This window comes from Paramisgurnus dabryanus, chromosome 5, assembly GCF_030506205.2.
Source record: "Paramisgurnus dabryanus chromosome 5, PD_genome_1.1, whole genome shotgun sequence".
In the NCBI taxonomy this organism is placed as follows: Eukaryota; Metazoa; Chordata; class Actinopteri; order Cypriniformes; family Cobitidae; genus Paramisgurnus; species Paramisgurnus dabryanus.
The window spans coordinates 20,770,358-20,798,132 of NC_133341.1; the positions used below are offsets into that span (position 1 = coordinate 20,770,358).

Genomic DNA, 27,775 nt, shown 5'->3' on the forward strand with positions numbered 1-27,775 from the left:
TGACACAACGGTGCAAAAAATCAAATTATCATTGATTCGCCTGAATTAATTTAATTATATAACACATTTAATTAAGCTCTCAAGATACAAGCTTTTTATGATTTGTATATTATGGAAAAGCAAAGCTACGCCGACGTGATGACGACATTGTTTACGTGGCCTGAGCTCACAGCTCGGGAATTTTCCCCGCTCAGAGAGATTCATCTCATCTCGCCCACAGCATCAGCACCAGCGGAGGATGCGCGTCGCTGAATAATCATTAAACATTACCGATTATACTGAGCTGTTTATTTAGGTTTTGTCATAGGACAGAGATTGCAGTCGCAGGTTCACCTCTCTGTGGGACGGGGGAATGTTAAACCCCGGATCCCCGGACCGTTGTGCTGTTCGTAAGGATGCGATCACTGAGCCGACCGTGGGCCTTGATTCTCGCCGAGCTTTTCTTCATGACAACAGTTGCTGTTAGCGCTACAATGGCAGGTAAGATAAATTGAAGTATGGAGATAATCTAGCGGGTTATGTATAGTTCAGGTGGGACATTCCTGCTGCATAGCGTGTTTATATTGGTTTCATAAACTTTATCTCAGTGTATTCACATATATATGCAACCCTAGGCTATATCAAAGAAATATTTTGCACGTTAGGCTTTCTATGTTCTCTGTATTCTCTTCTTTTACTCTAAAAATTGCTGATTTTTGTGAAAAGTTTATTATATTGTGTTATATTTTGTTTCACATTCTGTAGCTGAAAATCTGTAAAATAACATGGTTTGAATTTTTACGAAATTTAACCATTTCCTTTCTACAGTAATCATAGTTCAATTATTTGTATTCGTGATATAGTAACCACAAATTTCTAATTTTTACTACAGTATCCATTGTTTTATCATGATATTTGCAGTAAAGCTATTAAATAACAAATATACCAAAAATACATACTTGTTACACGTTTATTATAGTAATACCATGGTTATTTCTCCTACCTAAGCAAAATGAATACTGTGTAATGTGTCAAATGTCCAGACATGATGTGGCACACAACTGAGGGACAAGCTATGCACAAGCAGGGACAAATGTTGCTTAAGGGAAAATGAATTTGGTCTCTGACGCAGGTGGGAGAGATATAGACCCCCTGTCATCAACTGTGTGCACTCAGCTGAGATTGTTTGCATTCATGGTTTGTGGTGTTGTCCTGATAACGTCAAACCATTCATTCACACATGCGTGCGCACACACACACACACACACACACACACACACACACACACACACACACTTAAAAGGCTATTCTTTACCTCCTTGTCGGTGTGTTATAAAAACAGCCAATCACCAGTCATAAGAAAATCTTCAGCCCCTGACACCTTCCTTCTGTCACTCACATCTAGGCTATAAATAATAATGGAATTAATGTCTCTACTTAAGATTACTAAATTTAGCCAGACTAGTAGTAAATACCAACAATGAAACAAGAAATGGCTTGTGCTCTTGTATTCCTTTGACACCTAAAGTTATTTATTTATGTGTTGTTTTAGATGTTAAAATAAAAAATTACAGAAGAATTAGTACTTATTACTAATATACAGTGGGAAAGCCATATATTTATTTTTGTAGATGTGAAAATTTTACTCTAGATTAATGTTTTGGATAACTTTTCAATATGCTATTACTATAGTATTCTTTATAATGGATAAACTAGGTAAAACCATAGTAATGTATTGTAATTCTTCAATATGGTAATACAGTACCACCGCAGAGGGACTTTTCTCCGAACTTATGAGAAATATAATTCCTCAGAAAAATGTCCGGCGGATCTGTGAAGGACGTTATAAGCCCTGCATCTCTTTAAAGACAGCCCTTGGTTCAGAATCCAGTGAAAAACAGATGAAAGAAGAGTCTCTAAGCTGTATATGGGGATAAAGCCATGGTGGATGTTTCACCAGACTTGAAAGAATTTACAAAGGCTTTTCCAAGTTGCCAAGATTTTGCTTGCACACTGAAAAATGGTCAAATCAAATATGTACCACAGCTTTCATTTAAGCAGTAACATTTAAACATTTTAAAAGGTCCCAATATGTTCCATTTGGTACAGATATGTAAACATTTGGTACCAATATGTATCTTTGAGGTACTAATGTGCACTTTTTAGATGCAAAGCTGAACTTTTAGAAAGTGCACATCACCAGTGACAGCTGGGGTACATATTTTGACCATTTTGTCTGACAGTGCACTATAGCAGAGCTGTGAAATTAATAACGGACCAGCTAATGAGAATGAAGACCGTTTAAGTAAATGAATAAGTTTTGAGAAAGGTTAAAATAAAAGACGCATTACCGAGATGGTTATTCAACCACAGATAATAATGCAGAGAGAAGACGACATGAGGAAGAATTGAGAATTATCATCAGAGGTCAAAACACTTGTTCTGGATGAGGTGTGAAAATGTTTTAAAAGAGTATGGAGTTATTTTCCATTGCACAGAAACATTTCCGTTTTCCCATTTTAGAAGTGTCTAAAATACACAAAATTTCACTCAATTTTTTTAGATTTGCCACATGTTTTATGTCAGTGGGAATAAGAGCAGTAATTTCAGGATTTCTGCATACAGTAAGCATTAAACCTAAGAGGAATGGGGATTATGTAGGCACTCAGAACTTGGGCTTGTGAAGAGATTAAATGTTGTTTCATGTCTATCAGAGTATCTTTCCGCTGATGTTGCCTCCTATACGAGCAGCTCTTCTGATTTAATGCCCGAAGTGTGGGCGTTCTTGCACGTTTCCAGTGCCTCTCTCGCTTTCAACACTTTCTCCTCCTGTGTTTTTCAGCTTCTATCCTACACTGCATGATGAACCATCTTACTCTTAGGTGAAACTACATGGTCAAAAGTACATGGACACCCGCTTAGCAAGGCATTTTGATGATTTCTAAACCACGTGTATAAATAGGGAGTTGGTCCGCTTTTTTATAGATGTTAGAACATGGATCCAAAGATTTTGCTTTCATTCAGACATTAGCATCACCGAACACACTGAGCACTGAGTGTATGTGTGTCTTTTAAAACATATCCCTAAAGCTAGGATTTGCACTGCATCTCCATGAGCTGCTGTAAAGCTGATTTTTTCTTTTGCTCTAAAGAAATTTCTGCATTTATTTTAACAATAGGAAAGAACATTTAATGGTTGTTCTGTCACTGTCTGTTGTTTTGTTTTGACGATGTAAGACAGCAACATAATGTGTGATTCAAACAGAAAGGGTACAGCTGTCATTCATGAGAATTAAACATTGTGAAAACTCTCAAGCTGTCTTTCTTTTTTCTTATTTGTTTTTGCCTGCCTTTCTTTTTCTTTTCCTCACTCTCTGGCTTTTTGGCACAGTACAGGAACTGACCTTGAACCACTTCATCATAATTTGGCATTCATTCACTCAATATGAGGAGAAAAGTACCATCATTGCCAGCACATATTGGTTTATGTTTTGTGAAAGCATTTGCTATATATATATATATGAAAGCATCATTAAGTCTGTTTTTTAAACAACTTTGATTCATTTCAGTGCTGCTAGTGGCACCAAAAACATAATTGCAGAAGAATTGTTTAAACACATCTGTCTCTAATATGCCAGGAAATTCCTATTAGCATTCCTGTTGATCTCAGACAATTGCCCAGCAGGTCCATACACTGAATTTTGTTCCTTTACATTTTAGCATTTAAAGTGATGGTGTGTTTTCCCATTAAAATGCTGCAGCTTCTCATCATGTGAACCAACACAGAGCATGTCTCAGCCGTCCTTATAACCTTTAAGTATTGATGGCATCCATGTGTGAAATCTGTCAGGCTTCTTTTTTTGAGATCAATACTGTGTCTGTGTCTGTATAGTGATGTGCGTGGCAGTGTTAACCTGAGAATGCACAATTGTGGCCCAACAGTCTATCTGCACTCTGCAGTCCATAATACCTTTGCCTTTAGATCTAAGCCTACAGTTATTACCCTGAAATAACATATTCTGTGTTGATCAAGGACACAGTTTGTAAGAGAGAAAATTGCTCTGCGACATTAACCAAACCACCCTGCTACTGTATGTTGTAAATCGCACGACTGAACTGATTTGAAGCAAGAAGAATTTAAAAATCAGATTAAAGATAATGACAATGTAAACATTTTCAATGAGAGGATAAACTACAATTTAATGAATCATTGTAAATAAATGATTTAATGTAATATTAAAATTGATGACTGTCTGATGTATAAACAACATACAGTATTACTGTACGTTAATTGCAATATATAATTAGTCATTCAACAGGTAAGCCAATAATGCTGGCAAATGTAATGTTTTAATGTTCATCCACTGCATGTTACCAAAGATATTGAATGTTACAAGATGTGGCACTGCTATTACTAATGCAACATTCGCCTTCTGGCAACAGTATTCCCGTCTCTCATGTAAAAAGAACCAATCATCAATAGATAAAGATCGAAGATTATGGGCTCAATACAGAGTCGCGTGAAACAACTACAAATAAAGTAATGTTTAAGGGGTTTTTTATGCCTTTATTTGAAAAGAATAGTGGAAATTTGACAGGAAAGTGTTGGGTGGATATAGGGGAGTGGGATTGGCAAAGGACCTTAAAGATGGGAATCAAACTCTATATGTCACCGGGCTAATCACAGGGCTATCAGCGTCAACATAAAGTCATTTAAAAAGCGCAATTTCAGCTTAATAAACAGTTAATGTCACGTTTAATTGTTAGTCAAAAAAGTTTTGTTCAGTTGTAATTTTAAAGATATTTGTCTTTCCCCATTCAAGTAGATATGACTTTAGTCTTGAATGACTGTAATAACTGCCAGTGAGCATTGCCTAGTTACTCATTGAATAATTACTGTACATTTCCCTTTTAGGTCACACAATAGATTATAGCCCATCATCACTAATATAGAGACAAGGCTGGACAGCTTATTTCTGGCCTGAATTAGTCAAATAATATATTCACACTTAAGCAATCTGAGGTCAGGAAGCAGCCAGTGATGTAGGACCATTAGGTGGCTATAAAAGGAAGAGATTTAATTTTTGATGCTGGTCACAATTCATCATGTCAGCTGCTGCAAGAATGAATCCTATTTCTTTGCACAGAAGTCTCAATCGAAGGGATAAACAGATTGGTCTATAATAATGTGGATTAAACTGCTTAGTAACTATGGAAGATTTGGGTGGTTAGAATTTAGTTTGTGGTGGTGATGAGGAATTTAGTCATTGTACAGTATGTGTACTTTGAGCCGCCATGGGTGGCTTTGGTGAACTCCACATGAACAAACCGGAAAACAGTTCTCATCGGTTCCACTTGTTGAGAAAATGATAACAGCAGTATGAAATGATGACAATATCTATAAACTTTTGGGGAATTCAGCTAACCTATAGCCAGTTATTTTTATTCTGTTTTATTCCAAATGTAAGTATGAATCATAATAATACTTTAATTTATCAATCTCTATATGTTATGAACATCGGCTATGCTTATCTTTTGTAGCTTTTTTGAAGGCATCTTGAGTTAAACATCTCTATTATTAATAAAGCACTTGCAAAAGACCCGAGCCAGAAGTGATCCAAAAGGGACATTGGTTGCGTAAAACCCCCATTGACAAGCCTTTAAATGTCTAGTTGTGGACGACCATAAATGTTAACAGAAAGGTTTCTCCATAATATCTCATACATCTTTTTGTCGCTTCATTGTGTATATTATTATTGAGTATTATTTTACAGGGCTTACAAAATTGGGCTGTCTTAGGAAGAAAAATATATTTTAATGTTTTTGCATTCTCTCAGATTTGGTTATATAATTATGTTGTATGTAATTTGGGCATTGGGTATTGAAATTGCATTTGAATGCGCGCTTGCATTTCTTTTACTTTATATTTGCAATCGCTCAAACTGTACAGGGAGTGGGAGTACTGATTTATCGTTGATGCTTTGGACCTGTTGCACACAATATCCTTGTCTAAAATCCCAGACAAGAACAAAGAGTAAAGTGCAATTTGCTGTAACTTAGGGTAAATCAAATATCACTGTCAAGGATTGCTATGACATTTTGCCCCCACATTAGAGGTATGGATTGAGTATTTCTGTACGGGCAAGCTACGTTCAGAAGCACAGGGAGTATCTTTTCCGACAATGCACAGACAAAATTTAGTTCCCTCTCGTGTCTTTACACACATACATACAAAGCAATCTTGGCATCTTTTCTTGTAAAAAACAATTATGAATGTCTAGAAGTGTACATAATCAATGGAGAAAAATCTTATTTTTGACATTAGGCTCTATTTGGCTTGGTGCAGATCTTGCTCTTAAAGCGACAGTAGCCCCTATTTTTTTGATCGGAAAAATAACCCAATCTGTGACTGGATAAACATTATATGATCAAAACTGTGAGTCTTGCGATCTATTGAATCACTATTTAATTGTATTTATTGATTAGAGCCAGTGTGGAGATGGGCAGGAACAGTTGACTTCCATTGAAATTCAGGATTTATCAATATTCTACATAAAAAAATTACTTATATATTTACTTATATTACTTATATTTATTTCGGGCTTCCAAAAATGTAAGAGTACCTGCCCGTACGGCTACCATGGATTTAGATATTTTGCGAGCCCTGCTTTACCTTGTGGTAAAATATTATTTGTCGACTATAGCATGACTTTGTCATACCAGTAAAAAAAATCGGTACTCGTGCCTATGTAATTTTTCGATTACATTATTTAACAGTTTGCAGGAAAGAAAACCTTGACACAATAAAATTTAAACAGGAGAGACATGTGAATGACGGAAAGCAACAGGATTGTAATAAGTTATTTTGCCCATGCTGTGTTGTTTTGAACAAAGTTTGTCATATTTGAAGAGAGATGTTTATTGACTGTGTCAGCTTTTTGACATTTCACAATGAGAGAATTTAAATTGAAGCCCTCGATGCCACAAAAAGCCCCACAGCACAGCCCTCCACCCTTTCTGAACTTTAAATTATTGTGCCCTCTTCCGTCAGCCTGTCATGTCACATACAACACAAGTTCTTGAAAATGACAGCATGCAGTCCACACTACTCAACGTGGTTTGTCATGTTTAGAGCCCGACCGATAAAGGATTTTGAAGGCCGATACCGATACAAATGTTTGTTGGTTTTAAAAACCGATAAGCCGATATATCGGCCGATAATTTATTTTTTCAGAAATGCGCAACAAAACATTAACAGATTTCCCTAACCGATTGCTGCTACAGCCAGAACTATTACTTCTATTATTATTATTATTGACCGTAATAATCACAAAAATTAATGATGACATTATTTCTATCATCATCATTTATATTAAACAAGATAAAGGTCATTCCTAAATGTTTGTGTGCGTATGTAATAATTAGTCCCTATATTGCCTCCCCGAATATACGACGACCCCCCATTTTCCAAATGTATTTTTGGGTTTTCACCAGAAAATAATTTTATTTTAATTTTTTATTATCTCTCTCTCTGTCTCTGCATCTCACGCATTCACCTCTCTCTCCCTCTCTCTCTCTCCCTGCCTCTCTCGCGCACGCACCTCTCTCTCTCTCTCCCTCTCTCTCTCTCTCCCTCTATCTCTCCCTGCCTCTCTCGCGCACGCACCTCTCTCTCTCTCTCCCTCTCTCTCTCTCTCCCTCTATCTCTCCCTGCCTCTCTCGCGCATTCACCTCTCTCTCTCTCTCTCTCTCTCTCTCTCTCTCTCTCTCTCTCTCTCTCTCTCTCTCTCTCTCTCTCTCTCTCTCTCTCTCTCTCTCTCTCTCTCTCTCTCCCCCTCTCTCTCTCTCTCACGCGCGCACGCACCTCTCTCTCTCTCTCTCTCTCTCTCTCTCTCTCACGGCAAGTTTTAGTTAACCGTAAACGTGCGGCGTTTTAATTCAGTTAAACACAGATTTTATGTTGCTGCTCTAATTTTAAATGCATATTAGAAGGGAGAGCTGTTTTTTTCTTAATGGGTTGCTTTTCAGACACTATTTCAGATGAATTCCGTTGTGCTTTCCCCCCGTGAATTTTTCTATATCGTGAATATAAGACGACCCCATATTTTTTGTACCTATTTTTAGGACAAAAAAACTCGTCTGATATTCCGGTATACTACAATGTCAGCTTGCTTATCCCTTTACCTGCAGTTTTTAAATTCTTCAAACCATTTCGAATCATCAGTTGCTGCCTGCCTTATAAAACCTACTATTAAGCGATCTAAATCCATTATGTGACTCGTTAATGCTGCGGCTGAATGACAGTCTGCAACGCACACTTGGCGTCAGTGAATTTCACATACGTATAAAAGAAAAACGAACTTTTATGCAAAAGCTACGTTTGATACCTTTTCTCTATGTCTAAATGTTCACTCCCCGCAAGTCTAACTTTCATTTTACAATGCAGGGACTGTAACTGTTAACCAGAGATATGCTAGTTATAAATACAGTAATCATTACTTTATTTAGGCAGAATAAGTTCGTTGTGGTTTCCTAGCTCGTTAACGTTAGCGGTCTTCCACTGATACTGGCATTAGCAGGTCTATGACGAGACATAATTTAGCAAAGAATAACGTCACACTGCAAATTGTAAAACATACATTTTCAATATAACAGGCTAAGGAGAGATGATACGTCTCATTGCTTCAACTGTCACGCTATTAAAGAAATACTTCAGTCGCATTGTCAAAAGTTAAAAGGACAGTCAGTCAACGTAACATTACTAGGTAATTCCGCTTCACTCTCAGCTTATTTAACAGCAGCAAAACTGGACATGATAGTCACAAATTTTGTCATGCTTATTTGAGTTAAGAGAACTGATTGGGATGTTCTTTTAATTGTTATTCAAGCAATGTATGTCTCGTGACCAACTCACCATCAACTAAACCGCTGTCGTCTCTGCCCTGGTCTGGCTGAAATCAGCAGGTTGCAGCATGTGTGACGCGTTACACACGAGTATTGCCTACAGGGTAGTTGTAAAGTGCCCTCTGGTGGACAAACTATATAATGGCAACACTCATGAAATGGTTGAAGGCTGTTTCGTCCGTGTTTCTTTATTTAATTTTTGAATATTCATTTATCGGCCATTATGATTGCCGATATGAATAGTTTAGAAAATGCCTAATATCGGCCGATAATATCGGCCTGCCGATATATCGGTCGGGCTCTAGTCATGTTATTTAAACTTTTGTGTTGATTGGCAGGTGCACAAGAAGTTCTGTGCTGAAGAGGGAGGGAAAACAATTTTCTTTTCTTTTTAGTTCAATAAAAGTTGAATGGTGTTGCTAGGAAACTGATCATTCACGGCAATGCCATTTTAGGTTCAGGAGCTGCTCAGTGGTGACAAAAGAGTTACATTACATTTATGCCTTTGGCAGAAGCTTTTATCCAAAACAACTCACAGTGCATTCAATCCTTATTTTTATGGGATCGAACCCATGACCTTTGTGCCGCTAACACAATGATGAGCTACTGGAAAAGTTTCAATCCTGATAAAGAAAAGCTGCACATGTATGGAGCATTCATACCCCTGTTCACAAACCTGAGGAACTTTACTGTATCTTACATCATCAAAAAGTCATCACATAGATTGCTTGGCCTTCAACTGACTAGCCGACTGAAATATTTTCGGTTTTTCTGCATTGTGTAAAGTAGAGTAGAACCAACCTGCTCAGTTTGCCCTGAGCTCAATCTGAATATTGCTTTTGATATTTGTCCTAGCTAAAGTACTTTCAGTCGGTTTGGCTTCATCTAGGTGTACACAGCAATACCGGTAGGACTGGGTCACCTTGAGGAACATCTGAACCATGGCCAGATGCCCTTAGCTGAGTCAGTTGGTTTTTGGTCAGTTGAGCATTGGTTGGCAGAAGTAAGAAGAAAATCTGTGTGTGTGTGTGTGTGCTTCCGAACTAAATGTGGTCATTAGATTTGCTGGGTAATACGGATTACTTGATAATGTTCACCATCAGTTTTAATCAAACACAGTTTTAATCTTCTTAATCAAAACATGACTGTGACAGAGCGCTTGTTTATATCTTTGAACTGGCATCCTTTAAAATTGCTTTCATAGTTGAGTAATACCATAGGATTGGGAATTTGGTTCTATCTGGGTCACTTTATTTTTAGTATAGGCTAGTTATATAAAACAGACATGTCAATCTTTTGTTGTTTATTTTAGACTTTACAAGTTGTTTGCATATTTATTTTTTGAGTTTGGATTTTGGATAGAAATAATTTATGATCTACATTGATGCTATCCTACATTTTGACTTCCCACAGACTTTGGCAAACTTCCTTTTCATGTGAAAAAAGTGAAATATTATTTATTTATTAATTCTTACAGTAGGGTATTTATTTGTTAAGTTAAGGGATAGTGTATAGGCAGCCAGTTGTCATCGCAGAACTAAGCTTCTGTTTCGCATCAGGTCCTGATCACACTGAAGGGGTTTATTTCGCGACAACAACCGGCTGCCTGTACATTATCCTGCTTTTTACATGGCTATTTACCTCATAAGTAAGGTAAGGAACATTACATTTTGGTATTTTATTTGCTCATTTTTAACGAATGCAGACCTTCAGTGAGAAAAACCTGTTTACTTTTGGTTTTAAATATAGCACCTATGTAGTACCTGTCACAATCCTGGATCCTTGTTCATGATTTTTCTGATCTGGTATCAGGATTGTGACAGTCCCACATGTTTTGTGTGGAAACATACAGACATTGTTCACTTTCAGTGTGCTGTGTGTTTCCTTGTCTTGTTTCTAGACCATGCCCCCTTGTCTCCTCGTTAATTGTCTTGTATTGGTTAATTCTCAACACCTGTTGCCCTCTTAATTTGTCCTCTTATGCTGCGTTCCAGGCAGGTTTTTAAACCCGTGAGTTACGACTTCAAAACCACGACTCACGACCTTATGCGTTCCAGGCAGCCTGTAACTCGTGTTTTTACATCCTTCTACCGGTGAAAGTGCACTGGAACGGCAGTCAAACCCGTGACTTCCCACCCGTGAACTCGTACTAGATCGATGTACTCCCAGTTCAGAGTCGTATGTCGTGGTTTTGAAGTCGTGAGTTACGGGTTACATGTTGCCTGGAACGCAGCATTATTTATTGCCTGTGTGTTTGCTGCATTGTGCAGATTCGTTTTGTTACATGCCTCATGTCTAGTGTTGTCAGAGTGATATATAGATATAGAGTGAAGTTTTGTCAAGTTCTTTGTTTCATTAGTCTAGTCTGTTTATTGTCAGTTTAGTGTTGTGTTCACCTTGTTTTGCCCCCTCGTGGGTTTTTGTTTTTTCCTGTTTGTTGAAATAAAAGTCTGTTTAGTGTTTATCAAGGTCTGCGTTTGGGTTCTTATCAAGCAAATCCTGACAGTACCTGTGTAGAACCATATTGTGCTATATAGAACCATATCTGGTGCTATAGTGGTGCTATATAGCTCCCGGATGGTTCTTCATAGGTCCTTTATAAGTGCTATTATAGCACTAAAAATGGTTCCCCTATGATTACGAGCCAGTGAACCACTTTAAGTGCTGTTTAGCAGTGTTTGGTTTTAGAGTGTAGACATATTTATATTTTATTTTGTGTAGTATTAAACTTTATTCAAAATAATTGACATCATCCGGGTTACCATATTTTTGAACGGTTATTATCTGGACATAACAAACCTGCAAATGTTGCGACTTGCCAATCAGAATCAAGCATTCCAACGAGCCATGTAATAGCTTTTCTTAGAAAAACAACATACATAACATGCATATGATGGCCTGAAGAAAAGATGGCCTGTTTCCTGCCTGCATGTGTGATGATCAACATACCTGTAATCTTGAAGAGGAAATGATCTTTACTTATCGTGTTAAATTGATAGCTAGAGAAACTGATAGGTATATTGATTCCCTTTAGAATTCCCCTACTTTAGAAGTGATAAAGAGCAGGAAATTACTTTTGTGTGTCTGCACCTGTGTACGTACAGTACATGTAGGTTCTTTATAGAACCATTTAGACAAAAATGGTTCTTTCTACGGCTTCTATACCACCTTTAGCACAGTGACAATGTGAAATTCTGGTAAAAACCGTCACTGCTGATGCACCAGTGATTCAGTGAGTCACTTCTTTGAGTCTTTGTGCTTAATGGACAATTCCAGTAAAGCAAACTGCTAAAGTGCAGGCAGTAACTGAGAATTGTTTCCAGCAATGCAATTAATAAGGTGAAACAGATCTTTAGTTTAGCGTAATAATGGTATAGTCAAGTCTTCCTGATGTTTTGCTTTTATTTTTAATTACAGCTGATGACAAAAATAACAATCCATTCCACCCAGATTGCCATGGCCATTAGATGCTAGGCTTTGGGAAAAAACGTTGTCAACTGCAAAAAAAATCATATTTTTCGAGCAAAAGTATTTATGTACTGATTTCAGAGAAATACTAATTATGTAAAGTTTATGTTTAATACAAGAAAAGATATTTGCCAGTGGTTAAAACATAATCTTATTTTTCATTTTGAATCAGATTATTTTCTTACCCCATGTATTGGCAAACAGCTTTTTCATACTTTAAGCAAAAACATCAGAAAATTGTACTTGATTTCTTTGAAAGCAAGACAAAATCTTGTATAATTTGCTTTTTTAATAAATCCATCTTGGTTGGTTTAAGGATGTTTAGTGATGTAAATGTAATGAAACACAGGACAAAAATAAGATTATAATTTTGGTCCATCTCAACAAAAGATTTATTGCTATGAATATATATATATATACATATATATATATATATATATATATATATATATATATATATATATATAAATATATATATATATATATATATATATATATATATATATATATATATATACATATATATATATATATACTGAATTCAGAGAATACATCTATTTACACTATTTCATACATTTTACAATACAATAAATTCCCATTCCACTAAATACTTCATTTTGTGATTTTCTCACCATCTTCCCTGATCGGCTATAGTTCAGAAGAGTTTGCCCCCACCCCCTTTCAGTTGATGCACTGGCGGTGACTCACACCTGATGATGTCACACTTACTCTGTTGCCATAGCAGTTGTTATGGAAACAGGAGCCAAGGTTTCAATGGCTTCTAGAAGTGGAACTCAATAAAGCAATAAGCTACTTCAGGCTGTCCATTGCTCTGGTTTTTCCACGGTTAAGGGACTTTACCACAAAATGTGATGCCTTAAACCTCCTGACCTGTGATAAAAGTACTGTTAACATTTTTAAAGCAGCAGCACCATAATAAAATACACCACGGTATTGTTTGTATTATTAATGTTCATTAGAAACAATGCACTATATTACTGCAGAGTAATAAAGTTTATAGCAGGGGTCTCCAACGGGGTGCCTGCGGGCACCAGGTATACCAGCATAGAGTCTGTGAGGTGACCGCCAAATCACATTCTATTAAAGTCTCAATTGTAATATTGATTTATTACCTATTTTTCATATTAGGTTGGTTTACGTATGTTAACATTTTAAACAATACTAAAACATATTGACAAGTAATATAAAATAAAATAAAATAAAAAAAGTTTTGCGTAGACTATATCAAAAAGTAGCCCTCCAGATTGTTTTATCCATTGTGGTAGCCCTTGCTCACAAAAAGGTTGGAGACCCCTGGTTTATAGCATGAATTCTGTAAATCTTTGTGATGGTTGCGTACATTTACAACTTGGCATATGAATGTGCACAAGTTCAAAATTAAATTGTGGCTCATTTGGACTCATTCTCATTACGTTATATTTTATTATATGTTATTTGCTTTGCTGATAACTATTTTTATGCATAGTAGCTCAGCTGCATAGTGACTATTAGCACGAGAACTTTGTGTGGACATTTGGTCTTATGATGAACATCACAGCATTTGTTTAACATGGATCCCTACTGACATTCAGTGGGAGACACCCAACTGTTTCACAGATATAGTTTGACATTTGTGGGTGTTTGATCACAAGCTTTTGTTTTAGAAATGTTCTCAGCAGTGGGACCCACGAAACACTGCTTTACTGTTTACACACTGGACCTCTCCATCATAACAACAGTGTGAAACAGTATGATACATACGTCCCCTGATTCTTCATCTAAAAGCTGTGAACCACGAGAAGGCTGATTGTTGTTATCTGTATGCAGTTATTCTCTGTGATGAGTAAAACGCCTGTCATGTTCTTTTTGGAACATTGGGAGTTGAACAAATGTTTCATCTGATTTATGATCACTCGACTGCAGAAATTAACTATGGCTCTGGGGCATTTATATATAGACTCGTGAGAGCCAAGTGCATTTTGTTTATCTGATGATGTTTGTTAATATATTTGTAGAATAAAATGATTTTTATCCATAATGACCATCAAAAAATAACAAATATGAGGTCATTCTATGGTTCAGCTGAAGTCTTACTATGCTGCACAGATTAAAAATTACCCAGGAAAACATAATTGTAATTTTTCAGTGATTAATTTCCAATTGCATGTTAACAATATAAAAGCAAACTTTTCAATCACATTTCAACTTTTTGTGAAAAATGCTTGATGTTTTCATAATGTTAGTCAATTAACTTACAACATATGCTATAGTCTCCAACATGTATGATACTGTATACATTTTTAGACCTGAATACACTGTCATAGAAAATGGTACCTAGCTGTCTCTGGAGCTGTGCCCTTTCAAAAAGTACACCTTTTTACCTAAAGAGTTCAAATTAGTACCCCAGAGGTGCTTATTAGTACCAAATGTATACTTAAAGGGGCCATGGCGTGAAAATCAGACTTTTTCTATGTTTAAGTGCTATAATTGGGTACATAGAAAAACCTAGAAAATGTGTAGAAGATCAACTCAGTAACTTAGTTTTGGTAAACCATTCTCTGCAATAGTGATAGACCGATATATCGGGCCGATATTTGCGAGTTTTATGTGTATCGGCATCGGCCGATACGTGGCTGCCGTGTTCGGCGATTTTTTTTCCGGCATTATTACAGACAGAGTGCTGGAAGCCGCAAGCGATTGCAGGTCATGTGACTAAAAGAACCAACTTTTCCATGACAACATCGAAAGATGGTTCCATAGCACCATCACCTGTTTTTACTAATTGTTAAATATAGTTTTTTTTTTTTAGTTCAATAAATGTTACTTTTTTAAAATTGTGCTTGTAAAATTTGGCATCATCATTGTGTCATTTTTATGATGTAAATTGAGTGAGCAAAAGCAGTATCGGCTACAAATATCAGCTCAAGAAAATCGGCAGCCTGTATCGGTCATTGGCTAAGGCTGATGGAACAAAAATCGGCATCGGCACTGAAAAATCCATATCGGTCGATCCCTACTCTGTAAGCATGTGAAAAATTAGGTAATTGATAGTTGGCTCTCCTTGTGATGTCACAAGGAGATCTTATTATTATAATACCGCCCCTTAATCTGCACTATCCAAGCACGACACAGCCATTTTGTGCAGAGAAAAGACAGAGAAAATAATTCACAGAACAATTGAGTTTCAATTACAACAAACCACCATCATTGCGATCAGTGTTTGAATTTCATCAGCTCATTTGGCATTTTAAAGGACACACCCAAAACGCCATATTTTTGCTCACACCTACAAAGTGTCAATTTTAACATGCTATAATAAATTACCTATATGGTATGAGCTAAAACTTTAAATGTGTACTCTGGGGACACCAAAGTTTTATTTTACATCTTATTTTAAATCTTATGACATGGCCCCTTTAAATGGTACCTATTATGACCTTTTTTAAAGTGTACTGGCCCAGTGATACCTTTGGACCATTTTTAGCATAATTACAGCAGATTTTTGTTTTGTTTTTGCCTTAGTTGTTGGACATTGTCCCCGGAGTCTAGACTGTGCCCGGGAGCGACGGCACTTCTGCCAGCCCGGCTCCTCACACTGCGGCCCGTGCCTTGACCCATTTGTGGAAAACAAACGAGGGAAATGTGTGGTCAGGAGACGAAATCACCCTGGTAAGTACTCAGCTTACCCTTTAAAGTCAACTTACAGTCTTTCACAGTGTCTGCAGCCAAAAAGAATGCAGATAGTATAGCTATTAAATTAATAGTCTCCAGATAGCAGAGTCCATTGAGTGCATTTATAAATAGTCTAAATTAGAGTCTCTACGCCTTGATAAATGATACCTGAATACCAAGCACAGCAGTTCATACATTAGGGTTGTGCACAAGTTAATAAGAAATGCCTTTTAAATTGCAACTCATTTCCTGAGGTAGCAAACAGGATACAGATTTGCACTGAATTAAACATTTAATTAAAAGTTGTATAGCTGTTGTAAGTTTAGTTTTTAATAATACATTTCATTTATCTTTATTAACCATTAACATGTTAACATACAACATTTTCAGACACGTTTTCTTTATTTTATCCAGAATAGTTTGCATGATCACTATGTAAAGATCAATAGTATGTGACCCTGCCTGTGAAAACCCAGCTAAATGCATTTATTTGTGATTTATTGTTTTCTACATAAAATCATCTTATATAATGGCAAGAACATCTTTTTCTTTAATATGGATTGAGTAAGGTCATGTAAAAGATTGTAATCAATGCGAAATCAATGGTTGAAATCAAATTGTGATGCTCCTGATCTCATGCTTAGATTAGACTTAGCCTGGATTTCACAGACAGGGCCACATATGCCAATAAATACACCTTTTTCTTCAAAACCTGGTTGGCTTTGTCTTTTTAGCCTCATAATTTGAATGTTATTGAGCCAAATCTTACTTTCTGAATTTCCCTTTAACTTTAATGTGCAATGTGTGACTTTTAACGGTATCTAGTGGTGAGACTGTGAATTGCAACCAACAGCTCAGTCCACAGCTTCCCCCTCCTTTTCAAAACGCATAATAAAGCTACGGTAGCCGCCACAGGACAAACACGTCATCGTCTGAGACAATTTAGTGACAAAATGCGCACAGTTTGTCCATTTAGGGTTACTATAATAAACATGAGAGTGGAAAATGGCGACCTCCATGTAAGTGGACCCGCCGTGTATGTCGATTTAAACAGCTCATACTGAGGTAACAAAAACAATACAGTTCATTTTGTATGGTGTTTATTATACCACTGATAATATAGTTATGTATTATATTGCACTTCTGTCAAGAGATTATTCTAAAAGTCCCAAATCGCACCTTTAATATGCTGCAGAAATATGTAACTCTCCTATTGGTAAGCAGCAAGAGGGTTTCCCTCATTATATCCTCAGTATATGCATTAAACTGCAGTGAAACACCTCTCACTCTTGTAGTGGTTTCCCTCTCCCACTCTTCCACCCACACATTGCTGCAGATGCAAGAGGAGGGAGGGGGACTAATGAAATAATTCAGGCGGTTTCATTCTGCACCGCAGTGAAACGGCACGACAAATGCCGATGTAAACCCGCTTTCCTTCAAACACACTTATGAACAGCCATTAGATGTAAATATATTTCAGCAGTCTGGTGTTCAGCTTCCTTTTTCAAGCCAAAAAATTATTGTTTTGCCTTCAAGTATCGAGCTGTAATTTTCCAGTGCTGCTTTTGGTCAGGCGGTTCTGATGTCGACACATAATCAATACAGTTCAACAGGCAGGAGTATGAGCCGTACCCTTTTTTCCGACACCTCTGTAAACTCTCCTGCTTCTTTATAGTTCTTTCAGAAAAGCTTAGAGTCTTTGCACATTTTTCACACAGCGACCTTTATGATTTGTATTTATAACGGAGACAGCTGCTCTTTTAGTTTTTATATACAGTAAACATTTTTATTCGTTTTTTGTTAGTTTATCATTATGGACATATAAGACTTTTAGGTGAAGTGAAACTCATTGTTTTTAGAACAGTAATGTTTATCAATATTTATACCATAAAGAGGTAGTCCACCCCCCCAAAAAAAAATCTGTCATAATTTACCCTTCATTACTTTGTTCTGATGAACACAAAGGAAGATATTTTGATAAATGTTTGTAACCAAACCATTTGTGGACCTTATTTACTTCCATAGTATTCTTTTTGCCTACTATGGAAGGGAATGGGGTCCACAAATGGTTTGGTTACAAAAAAATTAAAAAAAACTTCCGTTGTGTTGATCATAACAAAACAATTTATACAGGTTTGTAACAACATGAGGGTGAGTAAATGATGACAGAATGTGAACAATCCCTTTAACTCTTTCACCGCCAGCGTTTTAAAAAAAAAAGTTGCCAGAAAATGTTCTTCTTCAAATATATAAACATACAATATACCAAATGAAAGAACAGACCCTCTGCTTTCAAAAAAAAAAAAAAAACGTTTCATCCTACCTTCAGTAGTTCTTTTGTAATCAGCTTTTGAATATGGGTACATTTTGAGCAAAAAGCAGAGATAATTCCATTTTTGTGACTGACTTTTCATAGAGTTCCCATTCAGAGCGATCTTTAAAACAGACACGGACATGCAGCAGCTTGCCATAGGGCAATACTTCCGGGTTTAAAAAGTTGCGGAAGGGTAAATAGCGGTATTGCGGAAAGACGGAAAAACTCGTCATTGGCGGGGAAGCGTTTTCTTTTGATTTTCGAGATATCTCGTCAATGGCAGGGAAAGAGTTAAATGTCCAGATTGTGTCTAATGTGCTGATTTTTGTCTCTTCAAATTTGTTGTCAATATGGAACAAAAACTTTATTTTCACATGATTTAGTAGGCACTTTGTATGTTTAAGAAAAACTTTGTTTATTGCATAATGTTTATACAAATGAAAATCTCCCCAAATGGAAGTTATGTCAGGTTTTGTTCACTTTGAGGTACAAATTTCCTAAAATATAGATACGTACACACACACAAATAAGTACTGTATGCACACAGTCTCTTTCAAACACCCAGTCTAGTTTGTAGTTTTTTTTTTTTCATTATCCTGCTTGTGAAGTTTAGCCATTATTTATATATATATATATATATATATATATATATATATATATATATATATATATATATATATATATATATATATATAGATAGATAGATAGATAGATAGATAGATATATATATATATATACACACACACACATATAGTGTTAAACAATAAACACTTCACAGATTTTCAGTGCATATCACGTAAGTTACTATAAATGCTTATGCATTACAGGGCTCCAGACTGCCACCAAATGGGGGCATTTTTCCACCAAAATTTGAGAGTGTGCCACTGAATTCTACATCCAGTCGCACATGTGCGACCCGTAAATTTGACCTTTTTTTTGTGATGTGACACTGAATTTGAAACAGCACATTTTACATTCTGCATCTATCAAAGTATTTATTAGTAATACAGTGTAAATAAGTAGAAATTTAAATAATTGTTTAGCATGTTGATTCAGGGTGTGTGCCCCTAAATTTTCTGGTTGCGCCCCTAAAATTTTCAGTTGGGGGCCACTGTGCTTCAAGTGAAAAAAGTTAGTCTGGATCCCTGCATTAATATACTAGTAGTACTGGATCATGCTGATTCTTAAAGCACTGCAAAACATATACAGTATATACCAAATACCAGCATGTCATCTGTGGTGTTTAAGCTATTTGAAAATGTCACAAATATTCCTTTCCTTTGTGCATTACTATTTAAGCTTACCCTATGAGAAGGGCTTATCCTGCGTGGTGAAAAAGTAAGAATGTTGTGACACATCTATAGACTGAATAAAACATGGACATAGGGCCCTATTTTAACGATCTAAGCACATTGTCTGAAGCGCACGGTCTAAATGGGCGTGTCCGATGCCACTTTTGCTAATTTAACGATGGGAAAAATGGTTTCTGCACCTCGTTTTCAGACCAGAACGCCCATGGGCTCAAAAGGGGGCGCAAATGCATTTGATATTTAAACAACGTGGTGCTAAACGTGAAAATGATAATTGCACAGGGTGGAAACTAGCAAAAGACACTTGCGTCGCGCATTGCGCTGCATTACGCCGGTTGTAAGATAGAGCCCATAGTGTCCGTGCCGGCACCCATGGATTTCTGAAGAGCATTTTTGAAGCCCAAATTAGACGGAACCTTTAAATTCCCACAGTCTTTTGCTTACTGATAAGCACTGCGGTTTTACCACAATTAACAGCTTGGCTGATATCTTTAGTCTTGGCATATGCCTACTGTATGCTAATGTAATGTAGAGTATGGTGTGATATCATAGCTCTAGGCTAGCTGTATGCTATATTGACTGTTCTGAACTACTTTTAGTGTACATTTTCAATTATTCTCTCTCTCTCTCTCTCTCTCTCTCTCTCTCTCTCTCTCTCTCTCTCTCTCTCTCTCTCCCCCCACTTTTCCCCATCTGACTTGTCCAAAGCAGCCAAGGTCAACAATCTCCCAGAGCTGGATGAGGAGATAGACATTCTATCATCTATCATCACCAAACACAGAGAATCAGAGATGAAGCACTCAGGTAAAACAGTATGCCAATACTTGAGGTCACCATATTAGTCAAGAACCATAGGAGTATTATGAGGAATTAGCTTCTTAAATGTCAGTATGATGTTCACTTAAATCATCTGACTTCAATCGATTTACCATATTGTACACAAGTAAAGCTGTGTTCACACCGCTTTTGCTGTTGCTCTGTGTCGCCAGTCTTTTTATATCAACAAGAAGCCTAGACAACCTAGTTCTGGTCCTAGTAACCATTAAGCCATCTTTGTTTAATTTTGGCAATTTGCATGCACATATAAAAGGGGAAGAGGGGATGTGTTTCTACTTTGCCTACTTCTGCACCACAGCTTTGACATTTTTACAGTAGCCTAATGCAACACACCCACCTAATTTTCGAGGAAATCCACTTTTACAAAAGGTTAAATAAAGGCATGTTTTCAATAATCATGTTAAATAATCGTGATCGATTTCCCCATAATCAAGCAGCCCTATTTAATGGTAGACATTTTTGGTCATTTGAACTGTTGTTGTGCACAAAAGAGGAATGTAAACATTGTTTAAAAAAATCTGGAAACAAACACTATAATAAGGGTCCTTGATTTATGATTAAGTGTTACCTAAATTAATTCTTACTTAAATATGAACTAATGAAGAGTCATCTTCAATACCTACAACATGACTCTTGACTTTTAATACATGAACTAACAATGAAAAATGTCATGCTGTACTTAATAATGACTCTTCATTTGTTTATAATTAGTACATGCATTAATTCAGCATTAGTTCATGTTTACGTAAAAATACATTTATGTCATTATGATTCATGAACCCTTATTATAAAGTGTAACCAAAAATCCTTTTGTGTTCAACTGAAACTTTAACCGCAGTACATTAACGACATTAGGGTGAGCAAATACTGCTGAATACATGTTTGGAACATGAATCGTTTATATAAGCAAAGAACCGTCGCATTTCCGTCTGTTTGTTTAAGAGTTTTCTTTTGTTTTCTCCATTCTTCAGCCCCCTCTTCGGCTGTCCCCATAAAAGTCACTGAGGATCATTCATGGGCAAACAGTTTACACAGAGCAGAACCTTCTGTTACCTCTGTTACACCAGAAAAGCCTCAGACCAGCGATTTGACCACCTCCTCATCTACCACCAGCCCAACCTCACACGCTTCCATCATCTCTGCTGTACACAGCGCTCCCTTTATAGTCCCATACCCGTCTGAGGACCACTCCTTTATCGGTGAGTTATAGACACTGTTGTCTGTTCAAATATTTTTTATGTATTATATTTCATATTGTATATCTCTAAAAAAAAAATTGTTTTTTCTCCAGTTTTTTTGGGTGTGTTTCTCATGGTGGGTTCAGTGGCCATGGTCTTGACCGGTGTATGTTGGGTCAGGTGAGATTTCATACATGGGCCTGGACTGGGCTTTTTCGATTTAATAGTCCAGCTTAAAGATCCTATGAAACTTCTTGATAAATACAGTTTTGATTTCTGTGTTGACATTTTTTGTATAGATATTGAAGGTTGAGGCAACATATTAAAGGGCTATTTCCTTTTTTTACAAAAGCCAGTAGGCAGTTACATTTAAAGCCACAAGCCGTAATTTACTACATTAGACAAAAATACTTATTTTTATATTTAGTATTTTTTGGTCTACTCTCCAGAAATAAAAGCAAATTTACACATATTTAGGTACATTTTATTTTTAATTTTGACATTTTATACCCATCTAAATATGAATATTGAATACAACATGTAACCAAATTCAAGTTTATTTTGTTTAGAAATGGGTTGCTCATAGCCAAACTGTATCAGGTCATATTTTTAAAAGGGACTTTTTCCATGTTTAAGTGCTATAATTGGGTCCCCAGTGCTTTTATCAACCTAGAAAATGTGAAAAAATCAACCCAGTAACTTAGTTTCGGTAAACCATTGTCTGCAAGCATGTGAAAAAATAGCTCATTGAAATTTGGCTCCCCTTGTGATGTCAGAAGGGATAATACCTCCCCTTAATCTGCACTATCCAACCACAGCACTGCCATTTAGTGCAACTCATTTGCCTTTTAAAGGACACACCCAAAAACAGCACATATTTGCTCATACTTACAAAGTGGCAATTTTAACATGTAAAAACCATATAAATTATCTATATGGTATTTTGAGCTAAAATTTCACATACAGTATGAACGCAGGGGACACCAAAGATTTATTTGACATCTTAAAAAAAGTATTGTGAAATGTCCCCTTTAATTCATAGGGTCTTGGTTTTGAAAAACATTAACAAATAGCAGCTAATGGGCATGAATGATATTAATACAGTGTCATCTTTAATTTCAGATTCCAGAGAGGAAATCGTCTGGCCCAGAAGGCTGATTATTCTGCTTTTGGGTTAATAGGTTCCCATCCTAATGATGGTGCCATGGTGAGTAAAACATATTCATCCAAAACCAAAGCAACACATTGATCTGCCTTCATGTTTATAGGCTCACTTATTATTTGTTTCCAGCCTGGAGATAAGACACTTGCTCAGAGTGCCCAGATGTACCACTTTCATCTTCAGAAACAGCAGATGATATCACTCAAGTGAGTAATCTGCATTTACAAACTCCTACTTGTCCAGCTCTCATCATCTGCTTTCATAGATGAAACACGATGCCCACCTAAATGGCTTTATAGAATAATAAAATTATTAGATCATGTCTTCTTTACCATCTACACCTAATCTTTGTCTGCATGGATTTAAGACATTTAGGGGCATACTGAACAGTTGCACCTATTTTCCACATAGTTTTAATGTGAAAAGCAGTCTTTTAATGAGACTCTGCACTTTTTGATTTAATTTAGCATAACATTTGCCAGATACTTGCTTAATCTTATGTGTAATCAGAGTTTATTGTTAAGTTAGTGTCTTGGGAGTATTTTTTGAACTTGAGCTTCTCTTATTGACAAGACACGTGATGCACATAGGTTCAAATGACTCCGAACACATATTTTGAATTAGCACCCCTCGGAAGGCACCGACTGCCACTGGTCTTGAATTTCTAAATGTTGATGTTATCTCTTCCAGACAGAGGAATCAGATTCCAGAGTCAGGAGCCACTACGGATGAGGAAACTGAGGATGGAGACTTTACTGTGTACGAGTGCCCTGGACTTGCCCCAGTAAGTGCACTGCTTCATTATTCTGAGTCTGCTGCTGCGTCCTAATTTACCTGTTCATACTATGAACTTAATGGTTGAATAGTTCAATCAAATATAATAATTCTCTTAAAATGTACTTACTCTTGCACCTTCCTAGATGTATATAACTTCTTTTTGTCAGATGAACACAAATAATTTTATATTAACATTCCTATTAAAGTTATCCAAGTGACTGCAGAGGGTTAATATACTGTACAGTATGTCATCTGAAGCAAGATGATAAGTTTGTGAGAGAAAACGATTGATATTGTACTTTGTTAGTCAGCTATAACTATCATACACTTTCAAAATTCTCTACATTTCAGCTTGTCATTCATTATTTAAGAATAATTGACGATGGGCCAGTGAATTATTCGAAAATATTATATTTATATAACCTTATATTAAAATATCACATTATTTATATTATATTTATATACCCATTATTAAGTTATAAAATAATTGACATTATTTGGACCAGAGTCAATTATTCTGCTTATTCATGAATATCAGCTGACGTCACTCACATCTCAAACTTGTCTTCCGCCATTTTGAGTACCTAAAGTGGTCGCAAAATAACTAGAAGCTATGCCTTCAATATGTTGTGAGCATCAAAATCGCTATTTTTACAACACTAAGAAGGCTCGACACAACATGATTCTTTGCTCAAAGTATCACCTGTGTCTCTACACGTGAACTCGAGCATTGAGAACATTGTTTGTGTACACAGAGTTTACTAAAAAGAAGGTTTTGAACAACTGACTTTGGTTGTTTTGCGTTCGCTCGCCGCCATCTTCCCAGTCAAGATGTATCGATCTCCGAATGCGACGTAAGGAGGGAGAAGAGTAAAGATGGATAGCTCCTAAAGCATAGTTCCATATAAATGCACAGATAATTCGTTGTTTTGTCGCAAGTGAAAAACAATATTGACCTTCTAGTTGAAAAAGGAGCCTCATATGACATTCATTTGCATTCGAAAATCGATTCTTTGTGTCTGGCAAAGTTGGCGAGCGAGTTGTTAAAAACCTTCTTTTAAATAAACTCTGTGTACACAAACAATGTTCTCAATGCTCACGTTCATGTGATCGAGGTGATACTTCGGGCAAAGTTTCATGTTGTGTCGTGCCTTCTTAGTGTTGTAAAAATAGTGGTAGTTCGGTCGGACAGCGGCTGGAAGAACGCATCAAGGATCGAGTAGGCATTACACCCTAACCAAGATATATTTTTTAAGTAGCGTTTCTTTTCATGACAGTCGAGGTGCGAAATTTTGTCTTTCGTAGCCATTACCCATATCCGTAAGAATCATAGACCATAAAAGATAAGAAATCTGTAGCAAGATAGCCAATGCTTGTCAGTAGCCTACTGGTACTCGGTAGGTACTCAAGATGGTGACGACAGACAACTGGAATGACACATGATTGATATTAACTCTTTCACTGCCAGCGTTTTTTTAAAAAGTTGCCAGCCAGCGCCAGCGTTTTTCATGATTTTCACCAATGTTTAATGCCTTCCAGAAAATGTTCTTCTTTAAATATATCAACATACAATATATGAAAGAACAGACCCTCTGCTTTCAAACAAAAAAAAAACCGTTTCATCCTACCTTTAGTGGTTCTTTTGTAATCAGCTTTTGAATATGGGTAGGTTTCTGCAAAAACACCACATTTTGAGCAAATAGCAGAGATAATTCCATTTTTGTGACAGACTTTTCATAGAGATCCCATTCAGAGCGATCTTTAAAACAGACACGGACATGCAGCCGCTTGCCATAGGGCAAAACTTCCGGGTTTGTAAAAGTTGATTATACCTGGTGGATAATAGCGGTATTGCGGAAAGACGGAAAATCTCGCCATTGGCAGGGAAGCGTTTTCTCTTGATTGACGAGATATCTCGTCAATGGCGGCGAAAGAGTTAATAAATACCACGGTTAGCACAAACATTGCTCTGGTGGTTATATTAAGACATTTGACAGGTCAGGTGTGCATTTTACAGAAAAATAATCAACACCCGCGGAACATTTCTCAACCAATCAGAAAAAAGCATTCAACAGGCCTATCCTTTATAATTCAATTCATCAATTAAAGCACCGCTAAATTCCTTCCTCGTGTAAATGGTTTGCATTATTTTAAGAGTGCATGGAGCTACATTTTAAATTTTAACCAGAAATAGGAGACCTTCATTGCATTTTATTATACTAGTTTCAACACACTGCAGTTTGGGAGATACTAATTCAAATGTAGTTTATTATTTAGAGCTGATAGTATGCAAACTGGGACACAACATGCCTGTGTGTGGCTTGTGCGATGGCTTTTCACATCAGTCGCCCTCAATGCTATGAGGTTTTCTGAGTGTTTGAACATTTTTTCTCTCTTTCCAGACTGGCGAGATGGAAGTGAAGAATCCACTGTTTGATGACTCCACCTTTCATCTCAACCTGCAGAGAAGTTACAACTAAACACAAGGACTGAGAGGACGCATGACCCCAGATCACTTCATATACAAACACGTACCAACACACGCACGTCCATGACATTTTCAAAGATGCACTTAATGTATTGGATTCATTCAGGCATTGGTAGCCATGCAGTGGTAAAGACCCTTTATCCATTGAATGCAATTGATTTGATGAATTGTTGTACGGCCGTGCAAGATACATGTGACCATCTCATTAGCTTTGCAACACAGATATAGCATCACTGGCCTGTTTATTCACACACAGGCACATAGATGGTTCATGAATTTTTCTATGAAGCAAACCATCCTTTTTAACGACGAGCCCAGATGTGTGAAAATATTTATTGCATGGACTAAAACCTAGTTCGTGTCTCCTTTGTTTCTTTACGCATACTGGAAAACCCTGTTTGATAGTAATATCTTCTATACACATGCATCAAGGGATGCATATACTTACAAAGCTTGAACAAGCTTGAACTATCAATGCTCTTAAAACCAGCCTGACGCTCGTATAACATCAGATCATCACGACTTCATCTGTACTATATTGTGAATACTGTGCAATGGAAAGGGAACGTATTTATAGAATTGTTTAGACATACTGTATCTTGCCTGCAAATGCTATTCATATATCTATGGATGTGAATGATGCCCATTTGATTTACATGAGTAACAAAAGACATTCAGGAGCAACATAGATGATACGTTTAGCGTATTTAACCCTATCTTCTACCAAAATTGTCTGTGACTGTATTTTTTAAAATGGTGATTTTAATATTTTTTTATAATTGTGCTCATAAGAATAACCCTAAATGATATTATGTAGCCTCTGTATAATCAAAATGGTCCTACTATGCATGATTTAAGACTGTATTATAATGAAGACACTGCTGGTTCACACAAAAATACATGGACTGTATGCCGATATGTATCATTCAAAATGTTTGTTATATATTTTCTTTTTTATCAAACCTGACCTGTCCCCGGCTAGCATTGTAAAGCGCTGTATATAACTGGTATTGTGTACAGGGCAGGCCAGGATTCATTGGTCTGTGTACAGTAACTCCGGTCTCTGCACTAAATTCCTGTTTGCTGACGGTGCTGTGATACAGTTTGATTCAAGAGCGCATGTGAGCTCATCACTGCTGTTTCTCAGGAAATCTGCCAACAGCAGCCACCGTCTGTGCAGGATCTTCTCTGATTCCTGTCGGATAGCCGTTTAGTTATTCTCAGACTTGTATCTTTGAATCTTCTAGTCAAAAATTGTGACAGTGTTGTCTTTCAATGTTGCGTTAAAGCAGCGGGTTGGGGCAGAGCGAAGCCTTTAAAATTAAATATGTGCCTCCGTTTGCAAATGACCCCAGACTCCAAAAACTAAAAAAACTGCCTGTTTTAGACAGTCTTTGCTGGACCTTAGTTTTCAGCCATGCAGGAGTCAGCATGTAAATGCTGGTCTTCAAACCTGTGAACCTTTCAACTGCTGAGATTGCCTGACGTGCATGTAAAGATGGAATCCATATATAGATATATAGATAGATATATAAAGAAAAAATAAATATTTATAATGGCTGAAATAATAATTACGTCTTGTCTTTTTATTGAACATAAACCTGTCGGTATACGGTCAGAATAAAGGTCGCAGGGGGTACCCTAATGTTTTTCACTTTTTTTCAACAATGGTGTACCTTGTGGTGT

The 27,775-nt window shown here is 36.7% G+C and overlaps 1 protein-coding gene across 2 annotated transcripts; it reads left to right on the forward strand.

Annotated features, from left to right (window-relative positions):
• Nucleotides 1-162: 162 nt before the first annotated feature.
• On the forward strand, nt 163-27,660 carry npdc1b (neural proliferation, differentiation and control, 1b). Of its 2 annotated transcripts, none has more exons than XM_065250258.1 (9): nt 163-480; nt 15,874-16,020; nt 20,356-20,451; nt 21,456-21,683; nt 21,776-21,842; nt 22,785-22,869; nt 22,954-23,030; nt 23,515-23,608; nt 26,004-27,660. In XM_065250258.1, exons 1-9 carry the CDS (start codon nt 396-398, stop codon nt 26,079-26,081), a joined length of 957 nt encoding a protein of 318 aa, XP_065106330.1. In that variant the 5' UTR covers nt 163-395; the 3' UTR covers nt 26,082-27,660. The 2 variants fall into 2 exon arrangements, with proteins under 2 accessions (XP_065106330.1, XP_065106331.1); XM_065250259.1 differs by having other exon boundaries at nt 164-480; nt 20,359-20,451.
• The last annotated feature ends 115 nt before the right edge of the window (nt 27,661-27,775 follow it).

Excerpts from the sequence above, each read along its gene's own strand:
- npdc1b (XM_065250258.1), top strand. The coding sequence starts at position 396 with ATGCGATCACTGAGCCGACCGTGGGCCTTGATTCTCGCCGAGCTTTTC. Across the intron at positions 20,452-21,455 it reads ATCAGAGATGAAGCACTCAG|CCCCCTCTTCGGCTGTCCCC; the intron begins GTAAAACAGTAT and ends TCCATTCTTCAG. Across the intron at positions 21,843-22,784 it reads ACCGGTGTATGTTGGGTCAG|ATTCCAGAGAGGAAATCGTC; the intron begins GTGAGATTTCAT and ends CTTTAATTTCAG.